The following is a 17110-nucleotide window of genomic DNA, read 5'->3' as shown; positions in this document are numbered from 1 at the left end:
GCCGGGGAGGGGCGGGCGGGGCCGGAGGGGCGGAGCCAGGCTTGTGCCGGGGAGGGGCGGAGCCGGGGCGGGGCGGAGCCGGGGGAGCAGGGCTTTCCGGGCCGCGGCGCCGGGAGCGGGCGAACTGGCAGTCTTGGGGCCGCTGGGCCGCGGGGCCGGGACGGGCGTGCGCGGCCGCCATGGTGCTGTGCCCGGTGATCGGGAAGCTGCTGCGCAAGCGCGTGGTGCTGGCCAGCGCCTCCCCGCGCCGCCGGGAGATCCTCAACCAGGCGGTGAGCTCCGGCCTGCGGGGCCTAGTGGGGCCGGGGGCTGCGGGGCCTGTGCGGGGCCCAGTGCCGGGCACCTACTGACTGCGACCCCCGGGCCTGTGGGTCCTGCTGACGGGTCTGGTGGTGAGAGGGGGCAGTCAGGCCAGGTTGGGGCGGGGGGTCTCTGCAGCAGGCCTAGGGCTGGGGTCTGTAGGTCAGGGCCCGTGAGCAGCGGCGGGGGGTCTGCAGAGGCAAGGGAAGGAAGGTTCTCTGTGACCTGGAGGCCACGGACTGTGGTAGGGGGTGTCTGGGCCCTGCCTACTGACCCAGGGCCCTAGTGACCCAGGTCTGCAGTCTGCAGGAAGACGAGCGCCCTGTGTTCCCGGGACCAGGGTCTTGAGGCCGGGCTTGGTGACCTGTGGCTTGGTTGGCCCGAGGGCTGCCAGGCCAAGGCCGGGTGTGTGCTTGAGCTTGACCATCCAGGAGCCGGTCGTGGGGGAAGGACAGAGCCAGGGTCGGGGGGTGGGATCATGGGGGGTCACGCACGGAGGGTTAGCACCTCCAGGAGAGCCGGCGGGGTTGGGGACAGAAGGGGGCCGGGCTCACAGGGCGGTCCTGAGGCCCTGGGGGTGCCGGAAGTACAGGCAAGGGGGCTTCACGCGGGGGGACAGGGCAGGTTGGAGCCAGCCAGATGCCCAGTCGTGTGCCCTGGAGACCAGGACGTTACCCTCTGGGCCAGGGCCCACTTTGCTGTCCCACCTGAGTGTCCATGCCCAGTCCCTGCAGGCACCATCCAGCTGTCCACGGGGGGAGCCACGGTACAGCAACCACATTTCCCCCTCTCACCCCTGTCCTTTGTGTCCACTCTGCTGCACTTTGTGTGGACAGTGTACATTCAGCTGCCTGACGTCCATGGGGGTGAAGGACACCGGGAAGCCCTTTGGCCTCTGGAGCTACAGGCCCGAGCACCCTGGTCCAGCTTCCCTGATGGCCGCCATGTCCTTGGCAGCTGCATGAGCCCAGGTCCTCCGGCCAGGGCTACGCGGCCCCAGCCAGGCCCCTGCGCCTCACCAACGAGGAGCTGGCCCGGAGGTGCCCAGTGAGCAGATAGATGTGGGGACCGAGCCCTCAGCTGGGAGAGGCCCCATGTCCCATGAATCGTGCATGGGCTTCTCCACAGCCTGGGGTCTTCCCAGGACCCTCAAGACGTCCTTCCTCCCGTTCTAGGGTCTCAGATTCGAGGTGGTTCCTTCCAGGTTTAAAGAGAAGCTTCATAAAGCCTCGTTCCCCACCCCTTATGCCTACGCCATCGAGACAGCCAAGCAGAAGGCCCTGGAGGTCGCCAGAAGGATGCACGAGGCAAGGAGCTATTGCTTTTTCAAAGTTCTCTTGCTGTGTTTTCAGGTTTTCTCTGTACGTGTTATAAGTAAGGACCATTTACAGGATGCAGTTGATGCAGCTGGGTATTGCTGACGGTTTCTATGTGGCACGCTGTGATAATGTAATAAATGCCACATACACGGAGAGCCCATTGCTGTGTCGGTATGTGAGGCACCATTAAAATTACTGCAACAGTGTCACTGTAGCTAATATACTTTATGACTCGGGGCTACTGTGTAATACACTGTTGCCATTAATATAACAGCATCATTTATAATGTAGAACTAATACGCCTTGCTTATGGCTGTGTGTTACTTTGTAGCAAACTTATAATTAATGTAATGGCATCGTTTATGATACAGTATTAATGTAGGTTAGCCGTTACTGTCTGCTACTATGTAATACATGATACCTAAGTCATCATTTACAATATACAGTCAACAGTAGCTTATCTACTATGATATTACTGTGTAACATGCTGTTGCAATTAATAAAAGAGCATCATAGATGATACAGGATGCCCACAGCTTATTTATTGCTGTGTGTTGTTTTGTAGTGAACTATTATAATTGATACAACACTGTGTCGTTTATGATATACAGCTAATGTGGCTTATCTATTACAATGGTGCTGCCATATAATATACTATTGCATTAGTATAGCATGTGTGACAAAGTAGATTAGCTTATCTCAGTTATTATATAATGTACTGTAATTAATCTAACAGTATCATGACAGAGAATTAACGTAGCTTATCTGTTACGGTGTGTCAAGATAACATCCTGTCTCAATCTAGATAATACAGTAAGTACACGGTAGTCACTGCTCTGTTAAGTATCGGTATATGAATGAGTGTCAGTCGATTTTCAGTAATGGAAATGCTAGTATTTAAAGCTAATTTTAAGGTTCTGTACAGATTTTAGATGAGTATGTCTGGCTCAAGACTGAATTTCCCACTTGGATTTATTTTATTGTCCAAAGTACCTTTTCTTTAACTACATCGAGCGGGCCAGCAACGCTTGGCCTTAATTCAGGATAGCACAGAGGGGTGTTGTCCCCAGAAGTGGCCACACAGACCCTACGGGCGACAGTCCTGCGCAGTGCTGACCCCTGCAGGGTGGGCACCCTGGGGCTGTAGGAACATCACCTCTAAAGCTGAGTATGGATTTCTTGCAGAAAGACCTCCGGACCCCTGATATTGTCATAGGGGCAGACACGATCGTGGTGAGTCACCCCTCATGGCCCCTTTCTACACTCTCATTTGGTTTGCGTGTGCTTGTGAGGGCGATGAAGGTGTGCGCAGGGCTGGCTCCTGGTGGCTGCCAACAGAATCTGTCCCCTTGCCCTTTCCAGTTTCTGGGGGCCACCGCAAAAACCTGGAGCCCTTTGGCTGCGAGACACACCATCCAATCTCTTCCTGCACCCCTACATGGCCTTCTCCCCGTGTGTGCGCGTCTGTGTCCTCATCTCCTCTTCCTGTAAGGACACCCCAGTCCTGTAGGATGCGGGTGCACCCTACTGCAGTACAAACACATCTTAATGTTAGTACATCTTCAAAGGCCCTGTTTCCAAATTGCATCCCATTTACAGGGCAGGGGGTTAGGACCTAGGCGTATCTTTTGGGGGGACACCGTTCTACCCATGACAGGGTTTTGGCCCCTGTGAGTTACGTTCTGCCATGACCGGTCACACAGGCCTGTCCTTACCACAGTGGGAGCAAAGCGTGGGAATGCTGCCCTTGAGGGGTGAGCGGCCACCACGATACCTGGGCCAGGCACCACCCATTTGAACCTTGAGAGAGTCCAGGGTCAGAACACGCCAGATGGGGCGACTCCAGGCCCCATCTTCCTGCGGCTCATGCCATGCAGCCCGGCTTGATGGTACCAAGTGCAGGTGACAGTCTGTCGCTGGTCCCGGTGGTGGTGGGGGACCTGCACATGGAAGTCTAAAATCAAACAGTGCCAGTTCCTCCAAGCATTACACACAGAGGCACCATATGATGGAGCAGTTGCAGTGCTGGGACTGAGCTTGGTCCCCCAGTCCGCATGCTCAGGCCCTCAGCCAGGACCTCACGATGGGGCTGTACTTAGACATGGGGTCTTTAAAGAGGGGATCCAGGTAAAGGAGGTCGAAGGGTGAAACCGGATCCCGTGGTGTCCTTGTAATAAGGGGATGAGGACAGACATGCACCGAGGGATGACCCCATGAGGACACGGGGATCCCATGGACAGCAGTGCCCATACCAGGCAGACCCACAGGCTGAACGTGGACTCGTGGTCGTCCACAGAGGCGGTCGAAGCTGGCAAATGGGGACAGTTACAGGGGCACGAGAACAGTCAGGACCTGGACAGAGCAGGTGGTGGCCCTACGTCGTGAATGCACCAAATGCCCTGAACTGTTTCAAGGGCTGTGTTTTATGGGATGGCAGGGCGCATTCACAGACGTGGCCTGGGGGCACGGCCCTGTCCCTGCCCGCTTCTCCTGCAGACGGTCGGGGGGCTGATCCTGGAGAAGCCGGTGGACAAGCAGGACGCCTACAGCATGCTGTCCAGGTGGGTGCCGCGTCATCTCCCGGGGAGCACTGTGCCTCTGATGCAGGCGGGCAGGTCCGCCGGGCACATGCCACGGGAGGCCAGAGCCAGCGTCTGGGACTTCCTTGCATTCACTGCTCCCTCCGTGCCCCCTCACCTTCTCAGCACTGTCCCTGCAGGCCTGCCTCCGTCCAACCGCCACTGCCCAGGGACTTCTGCTCCCGACAGAGAGGTGGTCAGTGTCCTGTGGGTGGCCACCTCCCTCAACCCCACCGGGAGACAGCAAACAGCCCTCTTCCCACCCGTGTGAACAGCACCACGCTGTTTGTGTCTTGCAGGTTGAATGGGAAGGAGCATAGCGTGTTCACGGGTGTGGCCATCGTGCACTGCTCCAGCAGAGGTACGTGGCCTGGCCACCCTGGGAGCACAGGGCCTTCCCAGTGACCTGGGCCCTTGGGGGCTGCTTGGGCATGTTCCCACACGAGCCCAGCCCTCCCGTCCTGCCTGGGACGTCGGGACCCCCGTGCCAGCCTCAGGGTTCACTGCGCGCCACGTGTAGTACCCGCCCCGTGCAACCTGCAGGGATGTCGCACACCTTAGGCCCTGAGAAGCGGAGGAGCGGGGCCCACGTGACGCTGGTGTTCCCTGGCCCCAGGGCTCCCTGATTGCTTCCCTGCAGTGGGCTTAGCAGCCACAGCTTATCTGCTCTGCCCTCTGGGTCCCTCTTGGACTTCAGCCTGGAGCCCTTGGGGATGGAGCACGTGCTGGAGTCAGAAATGGTGCCTCCACCCACCCCCGTCTCTGCTCTTCTTTCCTGTCTTTCCTGGGAACCAGACCCTCTAACACTGGCTATGGTGTGAGTGTCTTGGGGCGGCCGTAACAAAGGACCACATGGTAGGAAGCTTAAACCACAGGAATTATCCTCCCCCAGCTCTGGAGACCAGACGTCTGAGGTCCAGGAGGGGGCAGGGCAGTGCTCCCTCCACAGGCCCCAGGGGAGGCTCCTTCCTGCCTCTTCCAGCTTCTAGGGGCTCCAGGCGGCCCTGGGTGTGCGGCCGGCTCACTCCCATCTCTGCCTTCATCTCTACATGGCTTCTCTGTGTCTGTGTCTCCCCTCTTCTGTCCCTTATGAGGACATCTGTCATTGCATTTATGCCACCCTCATCCAGGACTCCTCATCTCATATCCTATACTGGACCCCACTTGCAAAGACCATACTTCCAAATAAGGCGCTGTTCCCAGGCCCCACTTCCACATGAGTTTTAGGGACCCCACTCACCCCAGGACAGCTGGAGCGATGGAGTCTCTCAGGGGACCACTAGGCATGGCCGCTGTGTGGTGCTCAGAGCTTTCCCAGCCCCACAGGCCTCCAGCTGATACCAGAAGTTCATTCCCAGAAGCAGACCTGAGTCCCTGTTTTCTCGGGGCCTGTGTTTCTCCTGCTTGCCGAGTTCCTTATCTTTTATTGTTTCTTGTCTAAAGTGAACGTCCACCCCCCCACACACATGAAAGATTAACATCTGAATTGCGTGCAAAGCCCAGACGCACTTCCCCAAAGTGCAGAGGCCCCAGTGTGGGGATTCAGGCCGCGTACCCCCACCCGGGGGCTCTGTCCTTGCAGACGGCCAGCTCGAAACGAGCATCTTGGAATTCCACGAGGAGACGATGGTGAAGTTCTCGGAGCTGTCCGAGGAGCTCCTGTGGGAATACATCGACAGCGGGGAGCCCATGTGAGTCTCCACTGAGGTGTGGCCCTGAGCCCCACCCGCCCGCAGAGGATCAGGCGGCCCATGGCTGCTCCCAGGGCCTGCACCCCACGTGCCGTGCTCAGTCCTGTAAACTCGCCTTTGGGTCTCGTGGGAGGGGACCGGACTTCCCGTTGGCCAGAAGGGTCTTCAGGGCCCCTCATTCCTCCATAAGGAGGTCTCAGCAGAGGCCCCCCGGGGCCAGGGATGCAGCCCTGCAGGCTGGTGCGGCCAGCCCGGGGGTTGGGGCCTTGACTGCAACCCACAGACCACACACCAGGCCTGCCGTGGAGGGCAGCTTCCCCTGCAGCCACCCTGCACCCTGTGGTTGCCCACAGTAGGGACAGGAGCATCAGATGGGCTTTCACCCGGAGCCCATCTCCCTAGTGTGCGGCTGCCCAGGGTGAAGTCGGCTGGGTGGGTGTCTGCTGGGATGGCAGCACCCGCCGCGGGCCTTCTGACCCCGGGGATGTCAGTTCCTCCTGTAACCCAGTCTCTTCTCTCCGGCCCTCCTCGCCGGACCCAGGGACAAAGCTGGCGGCTATGGGATCCAGGCCCTGGGCGGCATGCTGGTGGAGTGCGTCCGTGGAGACTTCCTGAACGTCGTTGGCTTCCCCCTGAACCACTTCTGCAAGAAGCTGGTAGAGCTGTACTACCCACCCCGCCACGAGGACGTCCAGCGGACCAAGCACGACTCCATCCCGGCTGTGGACAGCTTCGAGAACCTGAGTGACACGGAAGGTGGCGGCTCGGATGAGGGTGGTGGCGATGCAGCCCACGCTCGGGGCAGACAGGAGGCGAATCATGACAGGACGGCCGAGAGCCCGCCACCCTTCCCGACCGAGCTTCTAGAACTGATAGACGGCTTCAAAGCTTCAAAGGTACCTGTGCAAATGTCCAGGGGCGGCTGTCACAGGTGACCCCAAACTGCGGGCTTAACCCACAGGAGTCATCTTCTCCAGGTCTGGAGACCACATGTCTGAGGTCCAAGCAGGGCAGGGCAGGGCCTGCTCCCTCCACAGGCCCCGGGGAGGCTCCTTCCTGCCTCTTCCAGCCTCTGGGGGCTCCAGGCGGCCCTGAGCCTGTGGCCATGTCCCCGTCTCAGCCTCCATCTCCACGTGGCTTCCCCTCTGTGTCCCTGTCTCTCCTCTTCTGTTTCTTATGAGGACACCTGCCATTAGACTTAGGGCCACCCTCATCCAGGACCACCTCATCTCAGATCTTCCCCTTAATCCCATCTGCAGAGACCCTGTTTTCAAATAAGGCCCCGTTCCCAGGACATAGGCATATCTTTATGGGGCCACTGTTCAGCCCCAGATGCGCCCGGCTGATAATTGTGCCTTTGTTCAATGGCTTGACACAGAGATAGTGACTTCCAGGAAGACGGGGGGCAGGTGCCTGAGCCCCAGTTCCCTGGGCTGAAGTGCTGGTGTGCGAGACAGGTGTTCGGGGCCGCAGGGACTGTGTTCTGTGCCTGGCTGGAGCAGGTCTCGGGGTAGAGAGTGAGCAGTGCCCCTGTGACCCCAGCATGGGGCCACCGTATGGTCCTGGAAGGCCTTGCCACAGCCCTGGGAGGAAGGCCAGATCACTAGCTGGTGGCAGCCTTAGGTGCCCCATGGCCCAGCTGGCCAGGTGGCAGGCGGACTATGGCACTGGGTCAGCAGCAGCCTGGAGGGCAGACAGGGTCAGTGACTGTGGCCTTGGGATCCCAGACACTGCCCCAGCCAGAGGCTCTGCCAGGCATGTGGGCACCAGCCTGTGCCCACGGCTGCAGCTCCGATGGCCCTCCTGGTGGACATGTGGTTCAGCTGCTCACGGATGCTTCTGAGAAGTGCCCAGGCCCGACCGGACAGCATCTGGGACAGAAGCCCATTCAGGCAGCCTCTGCCGTGTCTGCCACGGTCAGGTGGGCCTCAGCCCCTTGTGCTCCTGTGCACCTGCCTAGCTGGCTCCCATCATCTCTGGCTCCTCCCTGTGAGGCCACCTTCCAGCCGCTCCGGGCTCCTGGGAACGTGGGGAAGCTAGGTGGCCATCTCCCCTGCCACGGCTCTGCAGGGTGATGTCAGCGCTCACCTGGGGAGGTGGGCATGCCGGGCGGGGGCTCAGGCTGTTGGACTGGGGGCCGCCCCTTGCCATACTCCACCCCAGCCACCTCCCCGTCATCTCTTTGCCTGGAGGAGGATGTATAGTGGGTAGGGAAAAGGGAGGTCATACTGGACTGTGCCAGAGCATCTCTGATTTATATACAAACGGTTAAAACCACTCTGCAGGGACCACACATCACAGGACTGGGCTCTGCTGTGGTTCCAGGTTGCTTAACCATCTTCCATCATGTATCTATCATCTATCTATGTATCTATCATCGATCTGTCTATCTCTGTCTGTCTGTCATCAATCTGTATCATCTGTCTACCTGTCTCTCTACCCACCTACCTACTGATCCGTCTGCCCACCTACCAAGGGAGGGTTACCCATGTCCCCCGAGGGCATGTATCTTGAGCAGCTTAGACACACTGTACCCTGGTTGCTGGCCTCTGTGTCCAAACACAGTCCCTTTCTGAAGTCCTAGAAGCTGAGGCTACACAAGCATCCCAGGAGGACATGGTCAGCCTCCAACAGGGGCACACTGATTTTTCTCCCATGGATGCTTTTTCTGCTTGACATTCATTGATATGTTTTTACCTTGTGCAAACCTTGTAGCCAGAGCCTCAATCCACTAAACTCTGCAGAAGCAGGATCAACTGATGAGTTAAATACTTTTTTAAAATTGAGGTACTTAGAGTAAAATGCACAAATCTTGCCTGCATCTTGTTGACTTTTGGCACGCGTGTACACTCACGTGACCACTGCCCAGATCGAGGTGAGTTACATACTCCACTGTGACAGTTCTGATCTCCGTCTTTGGAGTCCAACAGGAGTGAAAAGTACCTGATTCATCCTATAATAGGTCTCCCTGTACTTGTGTCTAACGGACAGGCCCTGTTCACGGCTTGCAAGTTGAAGGTGTTTGATTTGTTGAAAGATGAAGCCCCCCTGGGGGCCCTGGATGTTGCACTCAAAACCAACACGTCTGTGTGTGGAATCGGGCGGCTGCTGGATGTCTGTGTGGCCCTGGGGCTACTGCAGAAGACGGAGAGAGGTAAGGGGTCTTCTTCCAAGGTGTCGTGCCCAAATCTTGGCAGGTGGAAGGAAGCGAGTTGTAGAGTAAAGGTGGCCTCTGAGCCGAGGCAGGGCGGACCTGACCGTCCGTCCCTCTGCCTTCGGACGGCTTTTCCCCAGAAGGTGAGAAGCAGGGGCGGATGGGAGAGAGGAAACACAGGCAGTTGTGTGCATGTGTTACAAGAAAGAGAACAGCTTTCTTATGGGCTGTGGTGTTAAAAGGCTTTATCGGTCAGTTCACCAGAGAAACAGACCAATAGGAGATACTGTGTGCACCACACAGATGTTCATTTTTACTTATTTATTCAGATGAGATGGGTGGATACATAGACACACAGACACACAGATATGGATTGATAATAGTTGACGACACATAGATGGCTGACAGGAGATACAGGGGCTGGCTGGCTGGGGAGGTAGAAGGGTAGGTAGGTAGGTGACAGGAGATACAGGTGGGTGAATGGGTGGATGAATAGGTGATAGAGGTAGGTAGATGGGTAGGTAATAGATGGAGACGAATGGATAGATGGTAGCTCATAGTTATGGACGGACAGATGACAGGAGATATAGATGGATGGATGGACAGGTATGTAGGTTGATAAATACGGCAGGTAGATGTAGATGATAGATAACAGATACGGATGGATGGACGGATGGATGGATGGATGATGGGTGAGATAAATGCATGGATGGATGGATGGATGAAACTGTGTCTGCTGAACCAAACAGAACCCTTGTGTGGTCTGTGGGTGGTCCCTGAGCTTGAAAGGCAGGAGGCGGAAGTCCCCAGGCAGGAGAGACAGCTTCCTTTCTGGGACAAGGGGGAAAGTGGGGTACTGGTGGAGGCCCCCCAAAGCTGCCCTTTGTACAAGAAGTGTGCGAATCTGTGCTTGAGATTTGGAGCGTAGGCACACAAGGCCCTGCCCATCCAGCTCATTTTAATAATAACCTCTGTTGAAAAAGAACCAAAGGTGGAAAGAGGCTGCCACCTCCGAGCTTAAGCTGCGGACCCTCCGAGCTTCTCATAACGCGTGTTGGCAGACGCCTTGCACGGGGCCCCAGTTGAACCCTCTGGACAGCCTGCTTGTGTGAGAGGCGGGTGCGCAGGGGAAGGACCCTGGGCCTGTTGGGCTCTTCAGAGAAGCAGAGCCCTCATGGGTCGGCCAGGACACGGAATTGGCCCCTCCACCCACGGGGTGGCACATCTGGAGTCCAGAGGGCAGGCCGGCCAGCCGGCGGGAAGCCCCATAGATGCTGACACTGTAGTCTGGAGCCAGGATTCGCTGTGCCTCAGGAAAATGTCACCTCTGCTTTGAAGTCCTTCAGCTGGTTGGATGAGGCCCACCCGCATTCCCAAGGGGCATCTCCTTTACTTAGCGTCAGCTGATTGCAAATGCCGATGAGTCTTATAAAACACCTCCACCTTGACATCTAGCCTGGAGTGATGAGGGACCGTAGGCTGGCCAGGTGGCTATTGTAGAGCCATGGGGGAATCGCCCCCGTGGGACCATCAGCCTGTTTGGGGGGACACCTGGGCCTCTTGTGAACCATCACCCTGCTGAGCTGCCCCCGAGTGCCCACTTTGCCCCCATCAGATAGACGATGCTTATGTTCGGTAAGGCCAGTTGTGGGGCCTGCCTGCACGTCCCCGCTGGGAGCTGATGCGTTGCACCATCCTTGCAGGGTACAGTAACACAGAGGTGGCAGACCTCCACCTGGTGTCACACGGTGAATATTCTCTGCACGGCTTCGTCATGCGCAATGACAGCCACGCCTGGAATCTCTTCACACACCTGGAGTTCGCCGTCCGGGAGGGAGCCGCCCAGAACCACAGGGCTTCTGGGGAGAAGGCGGGAGACCCGTGTCAGGTAGGGCGAGCTGAGATATTCCTGGGCACCCCACCTGTGTCATGCTGAAGAATCCAGGGGTACGGGCCCCATGGTTGCCCCGTGGGCTAACCGGAACCTCGTAGGAAAGCCCTGAGCAAACGTTTGCCTTCTTGGCTCTGGGGATCCTGATGGGAAGGCAGTGTGAGCAGGAGGGTTGGTGGGGGATGGCGCGGGGGTGTCTGGCGGCCACAGCTCCGGCAACCTTGTGAGGGTCAGGGTGGGTTCCACCCAGAAGGAGAATTGTCACAGGAAGGGACTCGGGTGTGCTGGACACAGTGGCTTCCCTCCGTGCTGTCAAACCGAACAGACCTGCTCGGCTCAGCCCATGGTTTTCAAACTGCCCCTGCCTCGTCTCCCGCCAGCCCTGTGCACCTTCCTCCCTGGAATCTTCTGGGGCGGGGGGTGGCGTGCAAGGCTGCTGGGCACCCCACTCCCAGTGCGCTGCCCTGGAGCACGTCAGACGCCCAGGCCTGGGAGGACAGGGGCCCCAGCCATCTAGTGGGAAAGGATTGGGAGGGGAATGCAGGTCCTGGCACTCACCCAGAGGGGCCTGCTTGGAACAGTGTTGTAGAGGCAAGCGGCCTGGGGGCACCAGGCCCCACGAACCCAGCAGGCGGGTGGCGCCTGCAGCCACAAACCCCGGTGAGCCCAGACACGCATCCAGGATCCCAGATCTGCACCCCTGCTGGCCAATTATTCCCTCCTGCCCCAACCCAAGGGCACGACACATGCCCTGAGCTGTCGTGCAGATCCAGGCCCCATGCAGCACACACTCTCTCCACACACTGGCTTCTCCCCAGGACTTGTTTTTCCTTAATTGTCCTTATATGTGTATTTTATTGGGGTAAAATTCACAGGATGTAAAACTTCCTGTTGTAACCACTTTAAAGTGAATGTTCACCCTGTCATGCAGCCACCCCATCTGGTTCCAGAACATTCCACCCCCCAAAGGAAACCCTGTCCCCAGGAGCAGGCCTCCCCACCACTCCCTGCCCAGCAGCCATGAATCCACGTCTGTCTGTGCACCTGCCTGTTCTGGGCATTTCCTGTGAGCGGATCCCACCCCGTGTGTCCCTGTGTGCCTGCGTCTCTCTCCCGAGCACCGTGGGTTCAGGACCGTCCACGCTGTGCGTGTTTCAGGGATTCCCTCCTTTTTGGGGCTGAGGAATATTCCCGTGTGTAATGGGCACATGGTGGGACACCTTCTGGTTGCTCCCCGGCCCCCTGCCCTTGTCCCCACAGCGATCCTGCCCTGGGAACCTGGAGAATGGGGCCCCAAGCTGTCCCCTGCAGGCCTTCCTGGTAACTGCCTCCCCAGACCTGGGGACCCCAGTCCTCCTGCGCTGCACAGTGGGGGACTTGGGCGAGGAGTCCTGGGTCTCCATAGTGCCAGCCGTAGGGGAGCTCATCTCCTGGTTTTTCTCCAGTGACATCCTTTGTGGGCAGACGAGAGCCTCTAGGGTGGAAATCCCAGGAAACTAAAAATCGGGCTCTGAGCGCTAGCGTCTGTCAGCTGGGCGGACTGCAGTGGCGCTGCCCCCGGCATAGCCCCAGCCCACAGAGCCGTGCCAAGCAGCCCTGCCCCATGCCCCCGCCAGCCCGGCTCTGCCCTAGTGCACCAGCCCAGGAGCCATGCCCAGCAGCCAACACAGGGCACGCCGGGCCATGCACCCGCCAGCTCAGACTGTTGTCCTTTAGGACCTCCGCTGCCAGGCCAAGGATATGCAGCTGCAGTTCATGCAGGCCATGCATGGCCTCGCCAAGCTGACCGCACGCCAGGTGGCCACAGCTTTGGACCTGTCTGCCTTCACCTCCGCCTGCGACCTGGGAGGTGCGCTCACCCCTGCTGAGAGCAGGTGCTAACGAGTCTGTGTGTGCCCTTCCTGGTATTTGGTCAGATACCTTACTGGCTACTAAGACTTGTAAAGCAGGTTTCTGTGTTTACCAATCAGCTAAGGACCTAAATTTGGCCACGGTGGATACCATGCTTAGGCAGGTAACACCGAATGCTGCGAGGTCCTGGGGATAGCCAAGGACCCCTCCCCTTCCTTGTGGTTGCTGGGGAGGGGAGAGAACCATGGAGCCCGTCTGCCCCCGATTCATCAGGTCTCATTATGCCTCACGTTATCCTCCACCCCATCCCAACCCAGGCTTATTCCAGGACAGCAGACAGAGGAGGAACAGACGCCTGCTCAAAGGGTGTAGCAGGTCGGGATACCCAGGGACTCGCATGCTGTCAGCTCATATGTCCCCATTCTCCACACCCCCTTCCTCCTGGTGGCCCAGAGTTGCTGCACTGGCACCAGCCATCATGTCTATATTCAGAAAGGGGAAGGAAGAGTGTGGCCCCCCACAGAGGCTCTCTAGGGATCCCCCTGTGAGTGTGGACCCACTAGCCCTGCGTCAGTCCACTCTGGAGGTCTTGGCCTTAGGAGGCCCCAAGGCTTGTGTGAGACACCAAAAGTCTCTGCCACCAGCTGGCTGCATTTCACACTGCAGGCTGCAGTCCATGTTCTCAAACGGTGTTTTGGTTTTGCCTAATTTTCCTGTGGAGGCTCTCTAAGGGTTTCGTAAGTGCCGGAAGGGTCAGGTCGCAAAGTCTGTTTGCATTCTTGCAGGCTGCACAGGCGCCCTCGCCCACGAGCTCACCCAGGAGTACCCACGTCTGACGGTGACCGTGTTCGACCTCCCGGAGGTCATCGAGCATGTGGCATGTTTTCAACCCGACGGCCAACAGGCAGAACGGGTCAGCTTTGTGAAAGGTAAAGCTCCTCTCTTTGCCTTGGGTCATTGCCTGGCCGGCCTTATTTTCCTCTGATACAGTGTGTGTGTGTGTGTGTGTGTGTGTGTGCGCGCGCGCGCGTGTGTGTGTGTGTGTGTGTGTGTTGTGTGTGTGTGTGTGTGTGTGTGTGTGTGTGTGTGCGTGCGTGCCAGCCTTATTTTCCTCTGATACAGTGTGTGTGTGTGTGTGTGTGTGTGTGTGTGTGTGTGTGTATGTGTGTGTGTGTGTTTGCTCTGTGTGGTTTCCTGTGCATGATGTCTGTGGGTACATGTCTGTTTGCACATGCAGGAGCAAATCACAAGTCACATGGACGGGGCATGAGGTTAGCAGCGTAGGAACTGGTCAGGGCGAGAGAGTCGGTGGGGATGGGGTGTGGTGAAGGGCAGCATTGTGGACGTCCATGAGCTACACCAAGACGGTCTGAGGTTAGACCCAAGGAGGACCTTCTAGGAGGCAGCCCTGAATGCGCAACGGATTGGAAGGAGGCTCTTAACATCCTGTAACCCATTGGTTACTGGGCTCAGCACTTCCCCAGGACCCCTTGATACTTCTGCTTAAAAAGAAGGGCAGTCCATGGCTCCGCACTACCCCATGGCCTGGGCCTCAGCAAGGGCCACAAGGTGACCAAGGCTGTGCGCAAGCCAGGGCACAGCCGCCACCGCAGCTATGTTCGTGCAGGCCGTGATCCGAGACGTGTGTGCAGCTTCACCCCGTATGAGCAGTGTGCCACAGAGCTCCTCGAGGTCTCCAGGGACAAGCAAACCCTCAAACTCATCCCCAAAAAGGGTGGGAACCCACTTCCATGCCAAGAGGAAGAGAGAGGAGCTGAACAGCACCCTGGCAGCCAAGGACTGAAGCCCCACCCTCTGTGTAGAGCAAAACCTTTACAGAGAAACAAACAAAATTGAATGCATAAGTGAGAAAACTCAGGGAACATAAGTACTGAATCATCTTGCAAGTTACATCTACCACTTAAATTAATAAAAGAGCCACTTTTGCATTCAAAAAAAAAAAAAAGAAGGGCAGGGCAGTCGTCCTGCTATGGGCTGAACTGTGGCCCCAAAACTCACATGCTGAAGCCCTCACCACCAGGGTGATATACCTGGAGAGGCTTAGGGTGAAATGAGGTCCTAAGTGTGGGTCCTGATCACATACGACCTCGGCCTTGTAAAAAGAAGAGAGACACGAGAGATCTCTCCCTCTCTGTCTGTCTGTCTCTGCACTGTGTGAGGACGCAGAAATGGATGTGACTCTGTTACCACGGCCCCGAGCTCACTAAGAAACATCCTAAAGCTTTGAGTCCAGGAGAGAACCGTGAAAGCTCTGGTACATGTTTGCTGGGTGTAGGAAAAGAAAACACTAAAAAAAGGACAGCCTGCCATCCTAGGGGTCCCTGGAACCACCTGCCATCCTAGGGGTCCCCGGAGCCCTCCAGGACCCGAGCGTGGGCCTCTTGTCTGCAAACATTGCCCCGGTTTTCCTCTACCTGCCCAGGGTTCCCTCTACTCCAACACACACTTTTTTCTGTCTTGTTTTGCGTGCATACGTGGGAGCTGCAGCTCATCCTTTGTGGAATGAGGCAGGGAGACGGGTGAAAAGCTGGGAAGGTTTGTGTGTCCACAGGCGCACGTGGGCAGCCGTAACAAATCCCTGTGAACAGGGGCATTCATGTAACTGGAGTTACCCTCCCCTAGCTCTGCAGAGCAGATGTCTGAGGCCCAGGCGGGGCTCTGAGGTCCAGGCAGGGCAGGGCCACGCTCCCTCCACAGGCTCCAGGGGACACTCCTTCCTGCCTCTTCTGCCTTCTGGGGGCTACAAGCATCCCTGGGCATGTGGCTGGGTCCCTCCAATCTCTACCTCTGTCTCCACATGGCCTCTGTGTATCTGTGTCTCTGCTCCTCTTCTGTCCCTTTTAAGAACATCTGTCACGGGATTTAGGCCCGCACTCACCTAGGAGGATCTCATCTCAGATCCTTCACGTTCATCACAGCTGCAAAGACCCTGCTCAGAAACAAGGTCCCATTCTCAGGTACTGGGTGGACTTGAATATTTTGGGGACATGGTTCCCCACAGCATAAGTAGCATCTCTCTATTTCGGCCATTCTGAAGAGTGGCACATCCGCCTTCCCGTAAGGTGGACCAGTTCTTATGTCCCTGATGGATGTAATGCATTTTGTCATCACACCAGGTGACTTCTTCAAAGACAGCCTTCCGGCAGCAGATCTCTACATTCTGTCCAGAATCCTGCACGCCTGGCCCGACGACCGAGTCCATCAGTTGCTGAGCCATATCTCCAGCCGCTGCAAGCCAGGTGAGAGCAGCCACTGAGTTTCCTGATGTAAAACACAAAAGCAGTTTTTCATTAAAAAAAAAAAAAAAGAGTGAATTTTACAAAGAGCCCATTGCCCCACCCAGCCCTCGGGTTACATCTCCCTGAGCAGCCCCTTGATTTGCAGGTAGTGGTGGCAACTTTCTGAACTTTATGGCAGAGGGGCCCCAGCCTGCACTCGAGGGCCACCTGAGTGTCCTTGTCCCAGCCCCCTAGAGCCAGCGGTGATGTCCAGGGTCTGCGGCGGTGGCACTGTGGCTCTGTCCCCATGACCAGATTCCTTGGATCTTTGCCTATGTGGTGAATTCCTCAGTGGCACCAGCTCATGGCTGCCCACAGGAGGCCAGACAGCCTAGGCAGGTCCAGGCACCCCTGAGCTGAGTCTAGGTGTACGTACAAATGTCCAGGTGTCCCCAGGCTGGGTCTAGGCTACCCCATGTTGGGTCCAGGCACCCCAAGCTGGGTCCAGGTGCTGGGTCCAGGCTCCTCCCAGGCAGGTTCTGTGACCACTCTGTCTCCCCACTTCTCAGTTTCCTGCTCCCTCCGTCCACTGTCCCTCCCCTTCCCAGGCTGGTGGGCACTGTCCTCAGCGCCCTGCCCCTTGGAGCTGGCTGTGACCCGGGGACCCCGCTGCACCTCGGGTGCGACTGCAGCTCCTTCTGCCTCTCCCTCAGGCGGTGGCCTCCTGGTGGCTGACGTGGTGCTGGACGATTCGGTCCCAGGGGCGGCACGGGGCGCCCGGCGGGGCCCACTGCAGGCCCTGAGCATGCTGGCGCAGGGCGAGGGCGGACCGCGGAGCCTGGTCCAGTACCGAGGCCTGCTGGAGCAGCACGGCTTCAGGGACGTGCGGGCCGCGCAGGCAGGGGACACGCTGCTCGTGGTCCTGGGCACACGAGCGGTGTCGAGAGGCCCCCAGGAGGCCACCGGGCCACCTGCTCCCACACGGTGACCACCGGGGAAGGCATTCCCAGGAGAGCTGCAGCCAGTGTGTGGTGTCCGCGAACAGATTAAAGAAGGCGTGAGCCACTTGTGTGAGTCCGTTTGTGG

The 17110-nt window shown here is 57.8% G+C and overlaps 2 protein-coding genes across 4 annotated transcripts in view; both read left to right on the top strand.

Annotated features, from left to right (window-relative positions):
* LOC130682020 (ADP/ATP translocase 3) overlaps window positions 1-17110 on the top strand; it is a 44049-nt gene that overhangs the window by 20249 nt on the left and 6690 nt on the right. The window lies entirely within an intron of this gene.
* On the top strand, window positions 81-17089 carry LOC130682019 (probable bifunctional dTTP/UTP pyrophosphatase/methyltransferase protein). Of its 3 annotated transcripts, none has more exons than XR_008995313.1 (13): window positions 81-272; window positions 1476-1607; window positions 2805-2852; window positions 4116-4180; window positions 4498-4559; window positions 5781-5889; window positions 6431-6785; window positions 8881-9043; window positions 10747-10931; window positions 12651-12808; window positions 13571-13714; window positions 15923-16045; window positions 16738-16823. XR_008995313.1 is itself a non-coding variant. In XM_057496058.1 (13 exons), exons 1-13 carry the CDS (start codon window positions 180-182, stop codon window positions 17010-17012), a joined length of 1887 nt encoding a protein of 628 aa, XP_057352041.1. In that variant the 5' UTR covers window positions 81-179; the 3' UTR covers window positions 17013-17089. The 3 variants fall into 3 exon arrangements, 2 of the variants coding, with proteins under 2 accessions (XP_057352041.1, XP_057352042.1); XM_057496058.1 differs by having other exon boundaries at window positions 12651-12783; window positions 16738-17089; XM_057496059.1 differs by lacking the exons at window positions 81-272; window positions 1476-1607 and having other exon boundaries at window positions 2819-2852; window positions 4057-4180; window positions 12651-12783; window positions 16738-17089.

This window comes from Manis pentadactyla, chromosome X (assembly GCF_030020395.1).
Source record: "Manis pentadactyla isolate mManPen7 chromosome X, mManPen7.hap1, whole genome shotgun sequence".
In the NCBI taxonomy this organism is placed as follows: Eukaryota; Metazoa; Chordata; class Mammalia; order Pholidota; family Manidae; genus Manis; species Manis pentadactyla.
Note: the sequence above shows the minus strand (reverse complement) of the source record. Positions and strands in the feature narration are given on the sequence as shown.